The 17212-nt window shown below is 51.5% G+C and overlaps 2 pseudogenes and 1 gene segment (V, D, J or C); all 3 read left to right on the top strand.

Moving 5' to 3' along the window:
• The first annotated feature begins 937 nt into the window (after positions 1-937).
• Positions 938-2057, top strand: LOC133244079 (immunoglobulin lambda variable 1-40-like; annotated as a pseudogene).
• A 2643-nt stretch (positions 2058-4700) lies between these two features.
• On the top strand, positions 4701-5472 carry LOC133244078 (immunoglobulin lambda variable 1-40-like). The segment is given in 2 exon segments: positions 4701-4810; positions 4920-5472. Coding segments are annotated over 2 exon segments (489 nt in total).
• Positions 5473-12905: 7433 nt separating this feature from the next.
• LOC133244081 (immunoglobulin lambda variable 9-49-like) lies at positions 12906-13388 on the top strand (annotated as a pseudogene).
• Positions 13389-17212: the final 3824 nt, after the last annotated feature.

Genomic DNA, 17212 nt, shown 5'->3' on the forward strand with positions numbered 1-17212 from the left:
GCTGCTGACAGGAGTTGCCCCAGGTGCCCGGGTCAGCGTCAGACACAGAGCAGTGGAGTCAGAGCACCCTGTTGCTGGGTCAGTGGGCAGAGGATACACTCCCCTCACTGATGGGCTCTTGGTTGGAAAACGCAGCTCTTTCCTTCCTCACATTTTCCCACCGTGGACATTCCCCGAGCGCGTCACCAGGGGGCGCTGTGCACCCTCTCGGAACTGGCGGGACCTGAGCACACCAGATGGTCCCCTGACCCGGGCTTGTCCCTGGGCTCAGTGGACTGAGTTGGAGGTCTCAGCAGATGCTTCCTCTCAGGAGAGGGACTTAGAGCCCCGAGCCCTCAAGCTCTGGGAGTGAAGCTGCAAACAGCTCTGAGTACCCAGAATTAGAGGGCATCCTGTTCAGGGTCAACAGACTCTACCCGCTTCCCCAGGAGCAGAGAAGGGAGGAGACCCCAGAGCCGAGCCCCCGTCCCTCAGCTCCCCCCTGCCTCCTCTGGCTCCTCTTCAGCGCTTTCCTCGGGGCCCTCTCCTCCTCTTATGCTTCATGACTTTCCTACCCAATCCCGGGCTCCTGTTTAGTATACAACCGTCCACGTGAGATGGCCTGCAGACGCCCTCTCAGTCCTGACCCCTTAAGCAGCCAGGACGCCATGGACAGACTCGTGCTGAAGGGCCTGAGGGGAGGCCACGGTCAGCCCTGAGGTCATGGGGGACACAAAAGTGGATTTTGTCGCTAAGGAGGGGACAGTGCCCAGAGCAGGGAGCAGGATCTGTCCCTGAGAGGCTCTGATCAGCACATCATAGGATGCTTATCTGGGCCTGGACGCCAGGGGGCTCCGGGGCAGTTCTTGAGGGTTGGTGTGTGAGAGCTGGGCCCAGTCTCCTGGCACTGCATGGTGGCCTCAGCTCAGGGTGCCCAGCTGTGAGCTCCCAACCCTGGACCACCCACAGCCGCACCCCTGCCACCTCCTGGGCACCCTCAGACACAGCGACCTGATCCAGAGCCCGGGGAGGGGTCAGAGAGCTGCGCGGTGGAGTATGGGGGCAATGGTGGGGTTATTTGCATGAATGAACACTCCCTCTCTCAGTATGATGAGGGGGCGGAGAGGTGGGGACCCTCTGCTCAGCTGTGGGGCCACAGATGGCAGGACGCCCTGACCGTGTCCACCATGTCCACCACGGCCTGGTCCCCTCTGATCCTCACCCTGGTCACTCTCTGCACAGGTGACTGGATGCAGGGACAGGGGAAGGGCCCTCAGAAGACACACGGGCCCTTCTCTCTGCTCTTGTGTCTGGACCCCCGAGTCACCATCTCTGTCTCTCCCCCTTCCAGGATCCTGGGCCCAGGCTGTGCTGACTCAGCCGCCCTCCGTGTCCAGGACTTTGGGTCAGAGGGTCACCCTCTCCTACACTGGAAGCAGCAACAACCCTGGGGTTATTCTGTGAGCTGGTACCAACAGCTCCCAGGAAAGGCCCCCACACTTCTCATCTATGAAAATAGCACACGACCCTCAGCACTCCCAGATTGATTCTCTGGCTCCAAGTCTGGCAAGTCGGTCTCTCTGACCACCTCAGTTCAGTCTGAGGACGACACTGATTATTACTGTTTCTCATGGGCTGACGGATTGAAAGTTTGTCCATTGCTTCAGGCCAGAGAGAAGGAGACAAATACCTGCTTCCCCAACAGCCATGGGGCTCCCAGGGCAAGGTGTCTGTCCCTCCCTTCCTGGAGTCCCTGAGACCACGGAACCCAGCTCTCTGTGTGTCCCCTGACTGCATCACAGCTACACCCTCATCCGGACTCCCCTCCCTAGGCCAGCGGCACACAAGAGGTGGTCACACGCCCCAGGATGAAGGAGCTGCTCACAGCAGTTGCCCCCGGTTCCCAGGTCGGAGTCAGCATCACAGAGCAGGGGGGTCAGTGCCGCCCTTGCTGGGTCACTGGGCAGCGAATGCACATCCCTGAACTTCCACCACAGCAGCATCTCCTGTTAAAGGAAAAGGAAATGGAACCCAGAGTTTCTTTAAGCAATTTCCGCACAGTCCAGGATCCAGTAAAAATCGTCACTTCTATCAAGAACCAGGAAACTAAATAATGAAGGGAAGTGAGAAGGCATAGACATCACTGGTGAGATGCCTGAGATGATGAAATCAGGTGACAGATGTTTTTAGGGACAAATCATCAAATCTATTTGATGAGCAAATACAAACACTGTTGGGTCCTAAGGAAAAGGAGACAAATGTAGGAAAAGAAGAAAAAGTAGTCAGAATCACCTGAAAGTATAATAGGAGAAATAAAAAAGAAGTATGTGTACACTATCAAAGACGTGTAATACTTATTGCTATTCAATTCACTCATTTGTTTATTGACAGAGTGTTTGGTGACAGGAAAAAAGAGCGCCCCTGCTTCCTCTCATAAGGCTTCCCAGGTGTCACTAGAGGTAAAGAACCCGGTGCCAATGCAAGGGACATAAGAGAAGTGGGTTCTGTCCCTGGGGTGGGAAGATCCTCTGGAGCAAGAAACGGCAGCCCTCTCCAGTGTTCTTGCCTGGAGAATCCCATGGACAGACAAGCCTGGTGGGCTAGAGTCCACGGGGTCGCAAAAGGGTCAGACAGGATTGAGAACCAAGTAACTGAGCGGCACCTTGCTCCCCCTCTCACCGCCGTGAACGTTCCCCGGGTGCGCCACCAGGGGGCGCTGTGCACCTGCTCAGAACTGGCAGCCCCTCAACACACCCCCATGGTCCCCTGAGCTGGGTCTGCACCCGGGCTCAGTGGACTGAGTTGGATGTGAGAGCAGGTGGTTCCTCTCAGGGGACAGACTCAGAGCCTCGGCCCCCAGGCCTCCTCCTGGGACTGAAGCTGCACCCGGGGCTGAGCACCCAGAATTGGAGGGTGAAGGGGTCAGGTGGTCATCAGTCCCCACCCTCTTCCCAGAAACAGAGGAGGGGAGGAGCCCCCAGAGCCCACCCGGTGAACCCCTCCAGCTCTCCTCAGCCTGCGCCTGCTCCTCCTCATCTCTTTGCTCAGAGCCTGCCCTCCCGCTCCCCTCATTCATGACTTTCCTCCCAATTCTGGGCCTCGCTCTTTCTACAAACATACACTGTTGACCTCCACAGTGGTGACCAAGCTCATGCTCTTAGAGAGTCATGAACGAGTTTCCAGATCTTCCTGAAACATTCACTTCCTCATCCCCCTCCTTGAACCTCTCTAACCCTTCCTTCCCAAGAAGCCTCAGGTTTCCGGCTCTCAGGTGTGACCCCAGCTCGACCCCTCCCTGTTCCACCCCTGGTTCCCCCTCATTTCCCAGGGGACCCAGTGATGCCCACCCAGCAGCTGATTTATCCCATGAATGTTCACACTCCATCCCGTGTGCCCATCGAGTCAGGAGTCAGGAGGGAAGAGAAACCCTGGTCCTGAGACCAGGGAAATGATTCCTGGCTGAGGAGTGTCTGTGCTCAGCTGCTGTGGGACTGACTTTATGCACAGTGAGCCCGGGAGAAGCTGCTGGGGCCCTGGGCTGGGAAAGCAGACCCTGTCCTGGGGCTCTGCCCCCGGGGCCGTGACTGCTGCTCTGTCTGACCATGTGCATGGTCCCGTCTGAGATTCCTGAGAACAGCTGATCTGCCTTGTCATGTCCTGTGTCCCATCACAGATCTGAGACCGACCCATGGCTCTGATAACTCAGCCTGTCCTGTTTCACAGAGAGAACATCCTGCTAAGACATGAAAATCCTTTAGTGGAGATGCCATACATGTCAGAAAGTCTTTAAAATGATCTTATTTAAAGAACAGAATCTACAAGGAAAATTATGTTTTAGAAATAGTACCATGGCAATGCAAATTAAAATAGAGTCAGAGTCGGACACAACTTAGTGGCTGAACCACAACATTTTTTTCAGTTAAATTTAGGCATCTATTTGGAGAAGGCAATGGCACCCCACTGCAGTACTCTTGCCTGGAAAACCCCATGGACGGACGAACCTGGTGGGCTGCAGTCCATAGGGTCGCTAAGAGTCGGACACGACTGAGTGATTTCACTTTCACTTTTCACTTTCATACATTGGAGAAAGAAATGGCAACCCACTCCAGTGTTCTTGCCTGGAGAATCCCAGGGACGGGGAGCCTGGTGGGCTGCCGTCTATGGGGTCGCACACAGTTGGACACGACTGAAGTGACTTAGAATAGCATTTTACGTGATGACCTTAGATTTTTACTACTCCATGATCACATTTTGGTTCATTTAAAATTTCAAAGTCACACATCTACTGTGTAACACTCACATGCATTATAGGATAAATTACACCTGGATCTTTTTTTCCAACACAACTCTTCCTGAACTGTGTAACTTCAAAGCCAGTGTTGGGAAAGTTGATTCTAAGAACTCTGATCACTAGGTCACTGGATGTATGTCTGGGCCAGGACACCAGGGGGCGTTCCAAGCCATTCCTGTGGGTCTGCACCTATGAGATCTGAGATGAGTCCCCTGGTTCTTCCTGGTGCTTTCTGCTCAGGGTTCCCAGCTGTGACCTCCCACCCCCAATCCCCACACAACCCCCTCCTCTGATCACCCACTGGTCTCCCTCAGGCACAGGAAGCTGACCCAGGCTCCAGTGTCATCAGAGCATTGTGGGGGGGCCAGGGAGGACGGTCATTTGCATGAAAGGCCCCGCCCCCTCTCAGGGTATGAAGAGGGGAAGGAGCCGTGTGGGGACGCTCTGCTCAGCTGTGGGGCCACAGAAGGCAGGACGCCCTGACTGTGTGCACCATGGCCTTGGCCCCTCTGCTCCTCACCCTGGTCGCTCTCTGCACAGGTGACTGGAAGCAGGGACAGGGGAGTGGTCTTGGGAAGGCAAACATGCTGTGCTCCCCGCTATCGTGTCTGGACCACAGACTCACCATCTCTGTCTCTCTCCCTTCTAGGATCCTGGGCCCAGGCTGTGCTGACTCAGCCGTCCTCCGTGTCCGGGTCCCTGGGCCAGAGGGTCTCCATCACCTGCTCTGGAAGCAGCAGCAACGTTGGATATGGCAATTATGTGAACTGGTTCCAACAGATCCCAGGATCGGCCCCCAGAACCCTCATCTATGGTGCAACCAGTCGAGCCTCTGGGGTCCCGGACCGATTCTCCGGCTCCAGGTCTGGGAACACAGCCACCCTGACCATCAGCTCGCTCCAGGCCGAGGACGAGGCGGATTATTTCTGTGCATCTTATGACAGTAGTAGCAGTGGTTACACAGTGCTCCAGGCCAGGGGGGAAGTGAGACAAAAACCTGCTCTCCCCCAAGTCATGGGCCTCGCGGGGCTGAAGCATCTTCTGCCAGTGCAGACACTTCTGTGGTTTGTTTGTTTTAAAATGGGGGTCTGAGCCTCACACCAGGAAATTGGTCAGGAAATCCTTTTAGTTCTGCTTCATTCTGCCCCCTCACCAAAGCTTTGCTTTCGGCAACCACATTTTATATGAATATCTGAAGTTGAGCAGAAGGCCCTGAATGCCAGAGGCAGGTCCTGGCAGACAGAGTCCATGACGGTCAGGTCAGAACCAGAGAGACAGCGTCCAGCTGCGTCTGATTCAGGACACTTCAGCTCCTTGGCCATCCCTGGGCTGAGCTGAGGCCCAGGCTGCTGCTCCTGCCTTTCCTGTAACCACCTCTCAGGCTCCCCCAGAGCTCCAGGCCAGCAGGAACTAAACCAGGACTCCGTTTTACTGGAGAAGGTGGGGCAGCCCAGGGGCTTCCTGCTCAGGCTCTGCTGGACCTTCTGCTGCTGCTGCTGCCGCACCCTGGGTCCAGGTCATCGGGGGGACTGCCTGTGCATGGTGGCGCCTTCTCTCCCCTCTGTCCTCAAAGTCCCTCCAGCAGCCCATTCCCAGGTAGGGTCTCAAAGGACACAGAAAATCGGTCTCCCATCACTGGGGACACAGGGTCTGTTAGTTCTCTATCCCATTGTCCAAGGTGGGGGTCCGTCAGTGCATCTCAGCCCTGGGAGGCCCCTAAGCCCTCGGCATTCTCTCCTACATGGCGAGCAGGTCCTGCTCTGAGCCTCCTCTGTCCCCTCGTGGTGTTCGGGGCTCAGGCAGGGTGGACTCAGTCAGGGTCGGTGACTCTATGGACACTCAGCCACACTCATCTGCCTGGGAACAGCAAGACTGGTGGCACCAAGGGGGCGACTTGGCTGCCGTCTCAGTCGTGCTGAGTCCCAAGCTCTGAGCACAGGAGTCACAACCTGCCTGCAGGGTCTCAGCGAGGCTAGCAGGCTCCAGGTCAGGTGGGGCCCCCTGACCATCTCTGGGCCCAGCCGACGACGAGGCTGATTGTTCCTGCTCAGCTGGGACTCAGCCCTGCTGCTCACAGGAGGCCTCACCCAGAGGGAAGTGACCCCAACCCTGAGCTCCTGGCCTCACCCGCACGTGGGGTCATGGAGCACAGGTCACACGCCTGTGTCCTGCTCCCTGTCACTGCCCTTTCACACACACGTGCGGGGTCTGCACATTGGCCGCCTGGGCTGTGGGGTCACAGTTAACAGTGATGTATTTTGGAATACGTGAGATTATTCCTTCTAATTCTCCTTTTTCCCTTAAGCCTTAAATTTGCTGTATCCTCAATTTTCATACACACCAAATGACATCTTTCCCACTGTATCAGAGGAACTTTAGTTAATAGGCTCCAAATCAAGCAGTGCGGATCTTTGGCTGGTGGAATCGGGCCTCAGACACAGCTACTGAGCAAGGAACACAATTACCAAACATTGTGGGAAGCGGTCGCTGTAGCAGCAGCTCAGAAATGGACATAAAGTCGTACTTTGTTTCACGTGGTGAGAATAAGAACGGAGGGGCCACACTTCACAACTTACTGCACATATTTCCCCTGAAGCCCCTCCCCTGCTCTTCCTGTTCTTCTGCTCCATGTAAGAGCATAAGGGGAAAGTGAATCTAGAATAATCCACGATGTTCCCCCTGACTTGTACAGACACGTGATCCTTTTAAGTTTGATCATAACTCACGTGGTTTTCTAATATTTTCATTTGGTATCTCGGGAGAATCTTAATTTAATGGTTGTATTGTTAACTTTCTTCTAAAAAGTTGCAAGTAGATCGGGCCACCCCTGTTTATTAATGGTTTCTCTGAGGACAGGCTAGCTTCTCCCCTAGAGCTGGTGTGCTGCTGTGAGTGACCACACCGCAGCCCTGAGGCCCTGGACTCCTGTGACCAGCAATCAGGGCCTGTGTGTGGGGAGACCCCTGTCCCCTCACAGACCACAGCTGACTCTGTGGCTCCCTGCACCCTGCGCAGTGACATCAGTGTCGGCCACTCTGCTGTTACTGGAACCAGCAGAAGCCAGCGAGCCCTCCTCGGTCCTCTGGTCCTACCACTGAGACTCCAGTAAGAATCAGGCTCCGGGGTCCCCCGTGGGTTTTCTGGATCCAAAGATGCCTCGGCCAATGTAGGGCTCCTGCTCTTCTCTGGGCTGCAGCCCGAGGACGAGGCTGACTCTGACCGTGCAGGCTGGTGCAACAGGGCTTCTCACAGCGACACAGGTAGACGGGAAACTGGGACGAGAGCCTCAGCCTGTCAGGGGCTTGCTCTTAGAGAACCTTCAAATGTTAAAAAATACCCCAGAATCCATTAATTCCTGAGGTATGTTCTGGTTCATAATAAGTCTATTCCCAATTGTACAGTCAGTTTTGCTGAAATCTCAGAAAATTTAAACAATTTCTGATACCACTGAAGTGCACCCTGGTCATCCATGTGATCAAGGGAGCCGTGGAGCTGAGTTCCCTCCCTTAATTAATCATTCACATCACTGGACATGAGGCTGACCTTTGATTTTGGTCCTGGGAAGCATTCTATAAGCCCCAGGGATGTCCTGAGAGAAGGGTTTATGTCCGGTAACCTTGGACTGGTCAGATGGGGTTCAGGTAGGCAACTCTGGGTCAAGTACAATGGGGTCCTAAACATAGAAACAATAATTACAGACAAAAATAATAAAGCAAATTTTGCAAGTTATTAGTTCTTATCAATCCTGGTCTTGGGTCTGTTAAGATACTTTATATTAACACTAAGCTATTTCTATGTATGTTTATAATTTAACATTTCCCTCAGTCCAAAAATAGTAAAAGTTCCCAAGGTCATCTTCTGCTTTATGCCACTTTTATAGCCACTGTGTCATTGATTCCTGGTGAGCTTGTGTTTTGAAATCACAGCTCCTCAAAGCCTTGTTCCCATTACTACTGTGGATAATGAGTGGATCTGCTTAGCACGCAGATCTGTTCAGTCACCAAGTCCGAGTCCCCATTTGCAGGTGACTGAGCAGAACCCCGGGGACAAGGCAGGCATGTCTGCGCTCCTGTCCCCTGTTTGTGACTGTGGGGCCAGCAAGGACATGAGCCTGACCCCAGGGGAGGTGGGGCTCCCCCGGGTCAACAGTGCTGAATACCAGGTGGGCACAGGCGGTTGGCCCTGTAGTCACCAGCTCCATCTCTGGCGACTGAGGCCAGGGAGCCCAGGGGGCTGAGCGTCCACCCACTGCAGCACAGCAGCCCCCTCAGCCTGACACCCCTCCCTGAGGGCAGCAGCCCAGCAGAGGAGGATTTCACACCCATCCGGATGCAAGGAGCTGCTGACAGTCGTTGCCCTGTGTTCCCAGGTCAGTCGGCAGGTCAGAGAACTGGGGTCAGTGCCCCTCTTGCTGGGTCAGTGGTAGTGAACACACACCCCTGACCTTCTGCTGCAGGGGGCTCTCCAGATAAAAGGAACAGAAATAGGAATCACAGTTTCTGTAGCGAATATGCTATACACAGGCCTGTACTATAATGAACAGGGCCGCTTTCAGACAACAGCAATTAGCCACTATCACTTTGGCTTCTATGATTGCCAATAATCACCAAAAATAAGCTTCAAAAAATAAAAAAGGGGGATATGTAGGGAATATGCTATGCACAGGCCTGTAGTGTAATTAACAGGGCCTCCTTGAAAAATAAGAATGACTTTCTCATCAACCCCAGGTGAAGGGCTGGGAGTAGTTACAAGTACATCTTGGAAAGAGATCTTGAAAACAAGGTGTTGAAGTACTGATGTGACTGATGGAAAACCCTTAGTGCCTGCTCCAGAGCCTTGAGGGAGTTGCTGAGAAAGGGCGTCACTAGCAAAAGGGCTAAACAGTCATGAAAGGCCTGAAGGACTGTGCATTGTATGTCTTTATCCCCAATCTGAGATTGTAAAGGACAGATATCTCTGGAGCACGTTAAGGAAGTAGAAGTCAACAATAAAAGGCCTGCAAGGATCAGGATCTGGGCTTTTGCCTAAAATGGCATCAGCCCCCTGAGCCCCACTTTATTTCTGAGTCTTATTTTTCCTTATTCTTCTGCGGCGCCACTCCCCCAGGTTGGTTCGTGCTTGGGCTGCTCCCAACAAGTTGCTTCATGTAATCTCCCTGAAAGGTTGTTGCTGAACCATGCAAGGACGCCGGGATTCTTGGCCTCAGGAGGAGAAGAATTCAATCCTGGGCCAGAGACGAGCTTTTGTGTAATAAACTTCTATTAAAGTATAAAAGAGATAGAGAACGCTTCTGACATAGGCATCAGAAGGGGGTACAAAGAGTAGCCCCTTGCTAGTCTTAGCAATGGAGTTATATACTCTCCAACGAATCCACGGTGATGGAATTCCAGTTGAGCTATTGCAAATCCTGAAAGATGATGCTGTTGCAAGTGCTGCACTCAATATGCCAGCAAATTTGGAAAACTCAGCAGTGGCCACAGGACTGGAAAAGGTCAGTTTTCATTCCAATCCCAAAGAAAGGCAACGCCAAAGAATGCTCAAACTACCGCACAATTGCATTCACCTCACATGCTAGTAAAGTAATGCTCAAAATTCTCCAAGCCAGGCTTCAGCAATATGTGAACCGTGAACTTCTTGATGTTCAAGCTGGTTTTAGAAAAGGCAGAGGAACCAGAGATCAAATTACCAGCATCCACTGGATCATCAAAAAAGCAAGAGAGTTCCAGAAAAACAGCTATTTCTGCTTTCCTGACTATGCAAAAGCCTTTGACTGTCTGGATCACAATAAACTGTGGAAAATTCTGAAGGAGATGGGAATACCAGACCTGCCTCTTGAGAGGCAGGCACCTGACCTGCCTCTTGAGAAACCTATATGCAGGTCAGGAAGCAACAGTTAGAAGTGGACATGGAACAACAGACTGGTGCCAAGTAGGAAAAGGAGTACATCAAGGCTGTATATTGTCACCCTGCTTATTTAAGTTATATGCAGAGTACATCTTGAGAAACGCTGGGCTGGAAGAAGTAGAAGCTGGAATCAAGATTGCTGAGAGAAATATCAATAACCTCAGATATGCAGATGACACCACCCTTATGGCAGAAAGTGAAGAGGAACTGAAGAGCCTCTTGATGAAAGTGAAAAAGGAGAGTGAAAAAGTTGGCTTAAAGGTCAACATTCAGAAAATGAAGATCATGGCATCTGGTCCCATCACTTCATGGGAAATAGATGGGGAAACAGTGGAAACAGTGTCAGAATTGGGTTTTTTTTTGGTCTCCAAAATCACTGCAGATGATGAGTGCAGCCCTGAAATTAAAAGACGCTTACTCCTTGGAAGGAAAGTTATGAGCAACCTAGGTAGCATATTCAAAAGCAGAGACATTACTTTGCCAACAAAGGTCCGTCTAGTCAAGGCTATGGTTTTTCCACTGGTCATGTATGGCTGTGAGAGTTGGACTGTGAAGAAAGCTGAGTGCCGAAGAATTGATGCTTTTGAACTGTAGTGTTGGAGAAGACTCTTGAGGGTCCCTTGGACTGCAAGGACATCCAACCAGTCCATTCTATTTTTTTTATTTTATTTTTAAACTTTACATAATTGTATTAGTTTTGCCAAATATCAAAATGAATCCACCAACCAGTCCATTCTAAAGGAGATCAGCCCTGAGTGTTCTTTGGAAGGAATGATGCTACAGCTGAAACTCCAGTACTTTGGCCACCTTATGCAAAGAGTTGACTCGTTGGAAAAGACTCTGATGCCTGGAGGGAATTGAGGGCAGGAGGAGAAGGGGATGGCACAGGATGAGATGGCTGGATGGCATCACCAACTCGATGGACGTGAGTTTGAGTGAACTCCGGGAGTTGGTGATGGACAGGGAGGCCTGGTGTGCTGTGATTCATGGGGTTGCAAAGAGTCGGACACGACTGAGCCACTGAACTGAACTGAATGAATCCAAAGAATGTCTGGAGGTTGTAAAGACCTCACCAGACCTACTCCCGTAATTTACATTTTAAGATAACAGGATTAGCCAGAAGGTTTAATCCAGAGACTGTCCTCAGGCAGGATACATTATTGTTATATAATCCTAAAGAATGTAGAGGGGGAAAAAAAGTTTGTCCTTTCTTTCTCCTTGAGAATTCCAGAACCCTCTCTCCTTGAGGACCCCTAGACTTCTTATCATCCTACCTAGGAAATGACTCGGTCATCCCCAAAGTCCAGGATCTAGTAAAAAAATATCACTGATATCAAGAACTAGGAAAATAAGTAACGATGGGAAAAGAGATGTACATAGACATCAATGCTGAGATGACTCAGATGATAAAATCAGGTGACAGATATTTGCAGTGAACAATCATCAAATCTATTTGATGAGGAAGTATAAGCACTTTTGAGGAAAAGGGAAAAGGAAATAAATGCAAAAAATACAGTTACAAGAACAAAGTGGGCTTCCGCCTACAATGCAGGAATCTGCCTGCAATGCAAGAGACCCAGGTTCGATTCCTGGGTCTGGAAGATCTCCTGGAGAAGGAAATGGCACCCCACTCTAGTGTTCTTGCCTGGAGAATCCCGTGGACAGAGGAACCTGGCGGGCTACAGACCACGGCGGTCCCAAGAGTGGGACATGTGGCTTAGCAACTACACCACCACCACCATGAGAACAAAGCAGGCAGAAACACAGAAATACAACAGGTGAAAGTAAAAAAGACGTTCACCTGTTGAACTCAAAGACATGTAATACTTATTGTCATTTAATGAATCTGTTCATTGTTGGAGTATCTGATGACCTGAGAAAAGGCAGTTGCCCCTCGTTCCTTGCAATTTCCCCACCATGATCATTCCCCGAGCACATCACCAGGGGGCGCTGTGCAGTTGCTCCGAACTGGCAAAGCCTGAACACACCAGATGGTCCCCTGACTGGATGAGTCCCCAGGCTCACTGGCCTGAGTTGGACGTGACAGCAGGTGCTTCCTCTCAGGGGACAAATTCAGAGCCCTGAACCCCCAGGCCTCCTGCTGGGAGTGAAGCTGCAAAGGGGGCCCATGAGTGAGAACTGGAGGGTTTGGGGCTCAGGTGTTTATCAGGCCCCACCCTCTTCCCCAGGATCAGAGGAGAGGTGGAGCTCCCAGATCCCAGTCCCATCAGCTCCCCTCAGTCTCCTCCTGCCCCTCCTCAGCTCTTTCCTAAGAGCCTTCCTTCCCTCCCCCTCCCCCTCTGATTCATGGCTTTCCTCCCCAGTCCTGGGCTCCATTCTTTCTACAACCCTCCACCCCGTGACCTCCTCCAGCATGATCAAGTTCACCTTGTCAAAAGGTCATGGACATGTTTTCAGATCTTCCTGAGTGGGACACTCACTTCCTCATCCTCCCCTTGAACCTCTCCGACATCTCCCTTCTTCAGAAGCCTCAGGTCTCAGACTCTCAGGTGTGGGTCCTCTCTGTGTCCCTGGGGAACCTCAGGACAGAACCAGCTCAGGTCACCCTCCCAGATGTGATACTGAACCCTGGGCAACGCACAGAACTCAGGGAAATGTTTGGTTGGTCAGAGGACATGGGCACATTTGTATGAGGGGTCCTTTCTCCTGGGGGTGGAGGCATAGGAGATGGGCAGTAGCAGCCTCAGCAGAGCTCCGGGGCGGCTGCACCATGGCCTGGACTCCCCTCTCCCTTCTGACGCCCCTCCTTCACTGCACAGGTCAGGACAGCCCTCAGGACCCTGACTCCCCCTCCCTAACCACCCCCACCACATGCAGGAAACATACCTCCCTGTCCTTCCTCAGGACATGAAGGGTGTCTGTGCTTTCAGGGTTCCTCTCCCAGCCTGCACTGACACAGCCGCCCTCTGCATCTGCCTCCCTGGGAGCCTCGGCCAAGCTCACCTGCACCCTGAGCAGTGGCTACAGCAGCTACTATGTGGACTGGCACCAGAAGGTCCCAGGGAGGGGTCCCCGTTTCCTGATGCGAGTGGGCACCAGTGGTGTTGCTGGATCCAGGGGGATGGGATCTCTGACCGCTTCTCAGGCTCGGGCTCTGGCCTGGAGGTACCTGACCTTCCAGAAGGTCCAGGAGGCGGATGAGGCTGACTACATCTGTGGAGCAGACCGTGGCAGTGGGAGCAGCTTCATGTAACCCACAGTGACACGAGCAGAGAAGTGAGACAAAAACCCCAGTGATGGCCCCTCCCCACTCTCCTCCCATCAGCAGACCCACAGTTTAGAGGGTGCCTCCTGACCTGCCTTGAGAGTTTCCACCTCATCAAGTATTTTCATAACTCAGCACCTATCTGGGAGGAAGGTCTGTCTTTGCACAACCTTCCTGGTCTTGGTCCACAGCAAATGTTCCCTAGGCCTGTAAAACGTAAGCCAATCTAGACCAAATTTCAGTGACACATATGATGTCGTGAACTTCAAAGCTGCAGAACAGATCCCTTATCCTTCACTTTGTCAATCTGTACAACATTCACTTGGAGCTTCCCAGGTGGGAAAGCTAGTGGCAAAGAACTTGCCTGCCAGTGCAGGAGATGTAAGAGACGTGCGTTCGATCTCTGGGTAGGGAATATCCCCTGGAGAAGGGCATGGCAACCCACTCCAGTATTCTTGCCTGGAGAATTCATGGACAGAGGAGCCTAGTGAACTACAGTGCGTGAGGTTGCAAAGAGTCGCAAAGGACTGAAGTGACTTAGCACACACAACATTCACTTAGCTCACCACTGGGGAAAATAAGAACCAAATGAATCCTTGTGACAGTAGTTGGAATTGATTGCTTGGGTGCACACGCGATATGTACTAAAGAGTGTCCCAGGGAAACTGACGATGTTGAGGTGATTACCGCCTTTCAGTGATGACGTAAGATGAGGGCTAAGAGGAGTGGAAGATTGAAAGAGGGAAATCACACTGAAGAGGGTCGATATTGGGTGAGAATATAGGGGATTCATGAGTCTGCTCTTCAAGGACTTTTGTAATTTCAACAGAATTTTTTACCCAGTGACAAATGTGTATGAAAGAAAACCTCCATCCCTGTCCGCTATGATGTGTGTCTGCCCCGTATTAACAGATCACCCAAGTGACCAGCTTCTATGCTTCCGCCGCGTTCTCTAGGTCAAGCACTCTGCATGGAGGCTGGGACATCCCAGGGGCCAGAGGAGGTGCCCATGGCCAGGAGGGGGTGCCATGCAGAGTCCCAGAGGGGGTGCCAGGCCAGAAAACCGGGAAACCACTCAGAGATCCAGAGACTGTGCAAACTGTCCTCCCTGACTGGGGTCCCTATTCCCTTTGAGGTCTGTCCCCTGGGAGCTTCTGGTCCTGGTAACCTAACCAGCCAGTTCAGATTCTGGTCCCTCCTTCTCATCCATGTGGAGTCTTTGGCAAGTCTGGGTCAGGGAGAAGACGTGGAAACGTGAGGAGTCAGAATGTGTCTCCAAGTAGAAGCAGCTCCTGGGAGAGTCTGTGCAGAGGACGAGACACAGCTGTGGGCAGAGGCCCCAGGGGTGACCTGTTGGAGTTAGGTGTGTGTGATGAGTGTGTATTAGGATATTGCAAATGTGTTTTTTTGTTCCTGTGTTGCTGTGGTTTGTGCTATTATTGGTGTTCAATCTATTTTTTAAATGTCTTCCAATTTATACGGAAGTGTATATGGAAACACTAACACTTGATCTGATAATGGAATTACTGTATTAACTTTTTCTTTAGAGTATTTGGATCACTATTTAACCAGAGTGATTTATAATCTTCCCACTTACGGGTTTTATTTTCAGGTGAATGTCCACCACTTAAACTGCTTTCTCAAAGAACTAGGAAATTTTACATCTTTTGCAATGTTTTATAAAATAAACATACCAAGCAAATCTACGGGAACAAAGTATAGTTGCTGGAGTTTGCTAGATATTTTGTTAGATATTTCCAGTAAATAAGTATATATTATGTCTTTTGTGAAGTAATTCAATGATAAAATTTCCAGGTTTTCCTGGAAAAAAGTAATCTCTTTACTTATATTTTCTATGAGACCAAAGTAGTACCTTCCTCGAAAAGTATGATGTGAAAGTGAAAGTCGCCCAGTCATGGCCGACTCTTTGTGAAACCATGGACTATACAGTCCATGGAATTCTCCAGGCCAGAATACTGGAGTGGGTAGGCTTTCCCTTCTCCAGGGGATCTTCCCGACCCAGGGATTGAACCCAGGTCTCCCGTGTTGCAGATGGATTCTTTACCAGCTGAACCACAAGGGAAAGTACGATATCCTGGCTTTTTCGATGGTTTTCCTGCAGCTCCTGCCCCATCTCCCCTGTGTCTGTGTCTGCAGGTTCCCTCTCCCAGCGTGTGCTGACTCAGCCAGCCTCTCCCTCTGCGTCTCCGGGAGCATCAGCCAGACTCCCAGACTGCACCCTGAACAGTGGGTCCATGTTGGTGGCTAGCAAATGTCCTGTTTCCAGCAGAAGCCAGGGAGCCCTCCCCAGGACCTCCTGATGTTCAAGTCAGACTCGGATAAGCCCCAGGGCTCCGGGGTCCCCAGTCACTTCTCTGGATCCAAGGCTGCCTCAGCCAATGCAGGGCCCCCGTTCATCTCTGGGCTGCAGCCTGAGGCTGAGGCTGATTATAACTGCTACTGTCCCCAAAACACTGCATTCACCTGGTGCTGCAGGCCCACGGCGGCCCTGTGCCCTCCCTCACGCAGCTGCCACTGCTGCTCGGACTGGACCGTGTCTAACTCCGGTTAACCTCCTGTGGTCACTGCTGAGCTTCCAGAGAACAGCAGATCTGACCTGCATGTACTGCCCCTCATCTCAGATCTGAGACTCACCCATGGCTCTGACCGCTCAGACTGCCGTGTTCTGACACACACCTTCCTCATCAGAATAAAACTCCTGCAGTGCAGATGCTGTAAGTGGCAGAAAGAGGCTGGTTCCTGCTCTGCTTCACTCAGACCCCCCAAAATTAATAATGCAAATATCCGTGTAAAAATTAAGTTTTACTTCATTTAATAAAAATTTTCAGAAGATTCACCTTGTGTCATTTATTTAATATTTTCTTAATAAGAAAATAAACTTACAAAGATCATCATATTTCACATATGGAACTCTTGTCAATGAAAAATTGAAATAAGCATAGATTGTCCTTCAATTAAACTCATGCACGTATTTAAAGTAATGGCCTTAGAATTTTCACTAATCCATTGACATATTTTCCTACATTTACTGTCTCAGGGAATTCCCAGGTGGTCCAGTGGCTAAGACTCCGTGTTCCCAGTGCAGTCAGCCTGGTTTCATCCCTGGTCGGGGAACTAGATCCCACAAGCCACAACTAAGACAGCTCCCAGACAAACAGATAAATAAATATTTACAAAAGTCTCAAAGGCACACCTACAGTGTAACACACTCGTGCAGCGCAGGACAGACTACAGTCGGGCCATTCTTATCCAGCCAAACTTTCCCTGAACTGTGTCTTCTCGGACCCACTGATTGGGATGGGGTCCTACCACCCACCACGTATCAGGCTCCCTGGGAACAGACGCTGCTCAGGGCTTTTCATACTCTCAATAAAAAGTGCTATGAGTATTACAGCCCTGCTCCCTGCAGCCTGTGCCCTGTGCCTGCAGGAGAGACGCCCAGGAGGGGTCACTTCATAAGAGAGGACACAGCGATGGGGGTCCACTGTGTGGAAAGCTTCACACACAGTAAAGATCCAGGTGTTTAGGGATCCAGAGTCACATCCCCGGCCTCTCCCCCTACACCTTCCCACCTCAACAGAGAAGAGCCCCCTCCTCTGCACGGCTGAGGGGACACACAGAGGAAGCAGGGCTCTGGCCACCAGGGAGGGGACACACAGAGGAGGGCAACCCACTCCAGTGTTCTTGCCTGGAGAATCCCAGGGACGGGGGAGCCTGGTGGCCTGCCGTCTATGGGGTCGTACAGAGTTGGACACGACTGAAGCGACTTAGCAGCAGCAGCAGTAGCAGCA

Source organism: Bos javanicus, unplaced genomic scaffold (genome assembly GCF_032452875.1).
Source record: "Bos javanicus breed banteng unplaced genomic scaffold, ARS-OSU_banteng_1.0 tig00002616_1, whole genome shotgun sequence".
Taxonomy (NCBI): domain Eukaryota; kingdom Metazoa; phylum Chordata; class Mammalia; order Artiodactyla; family Bovidae; genus Bos; species Bos javanicus.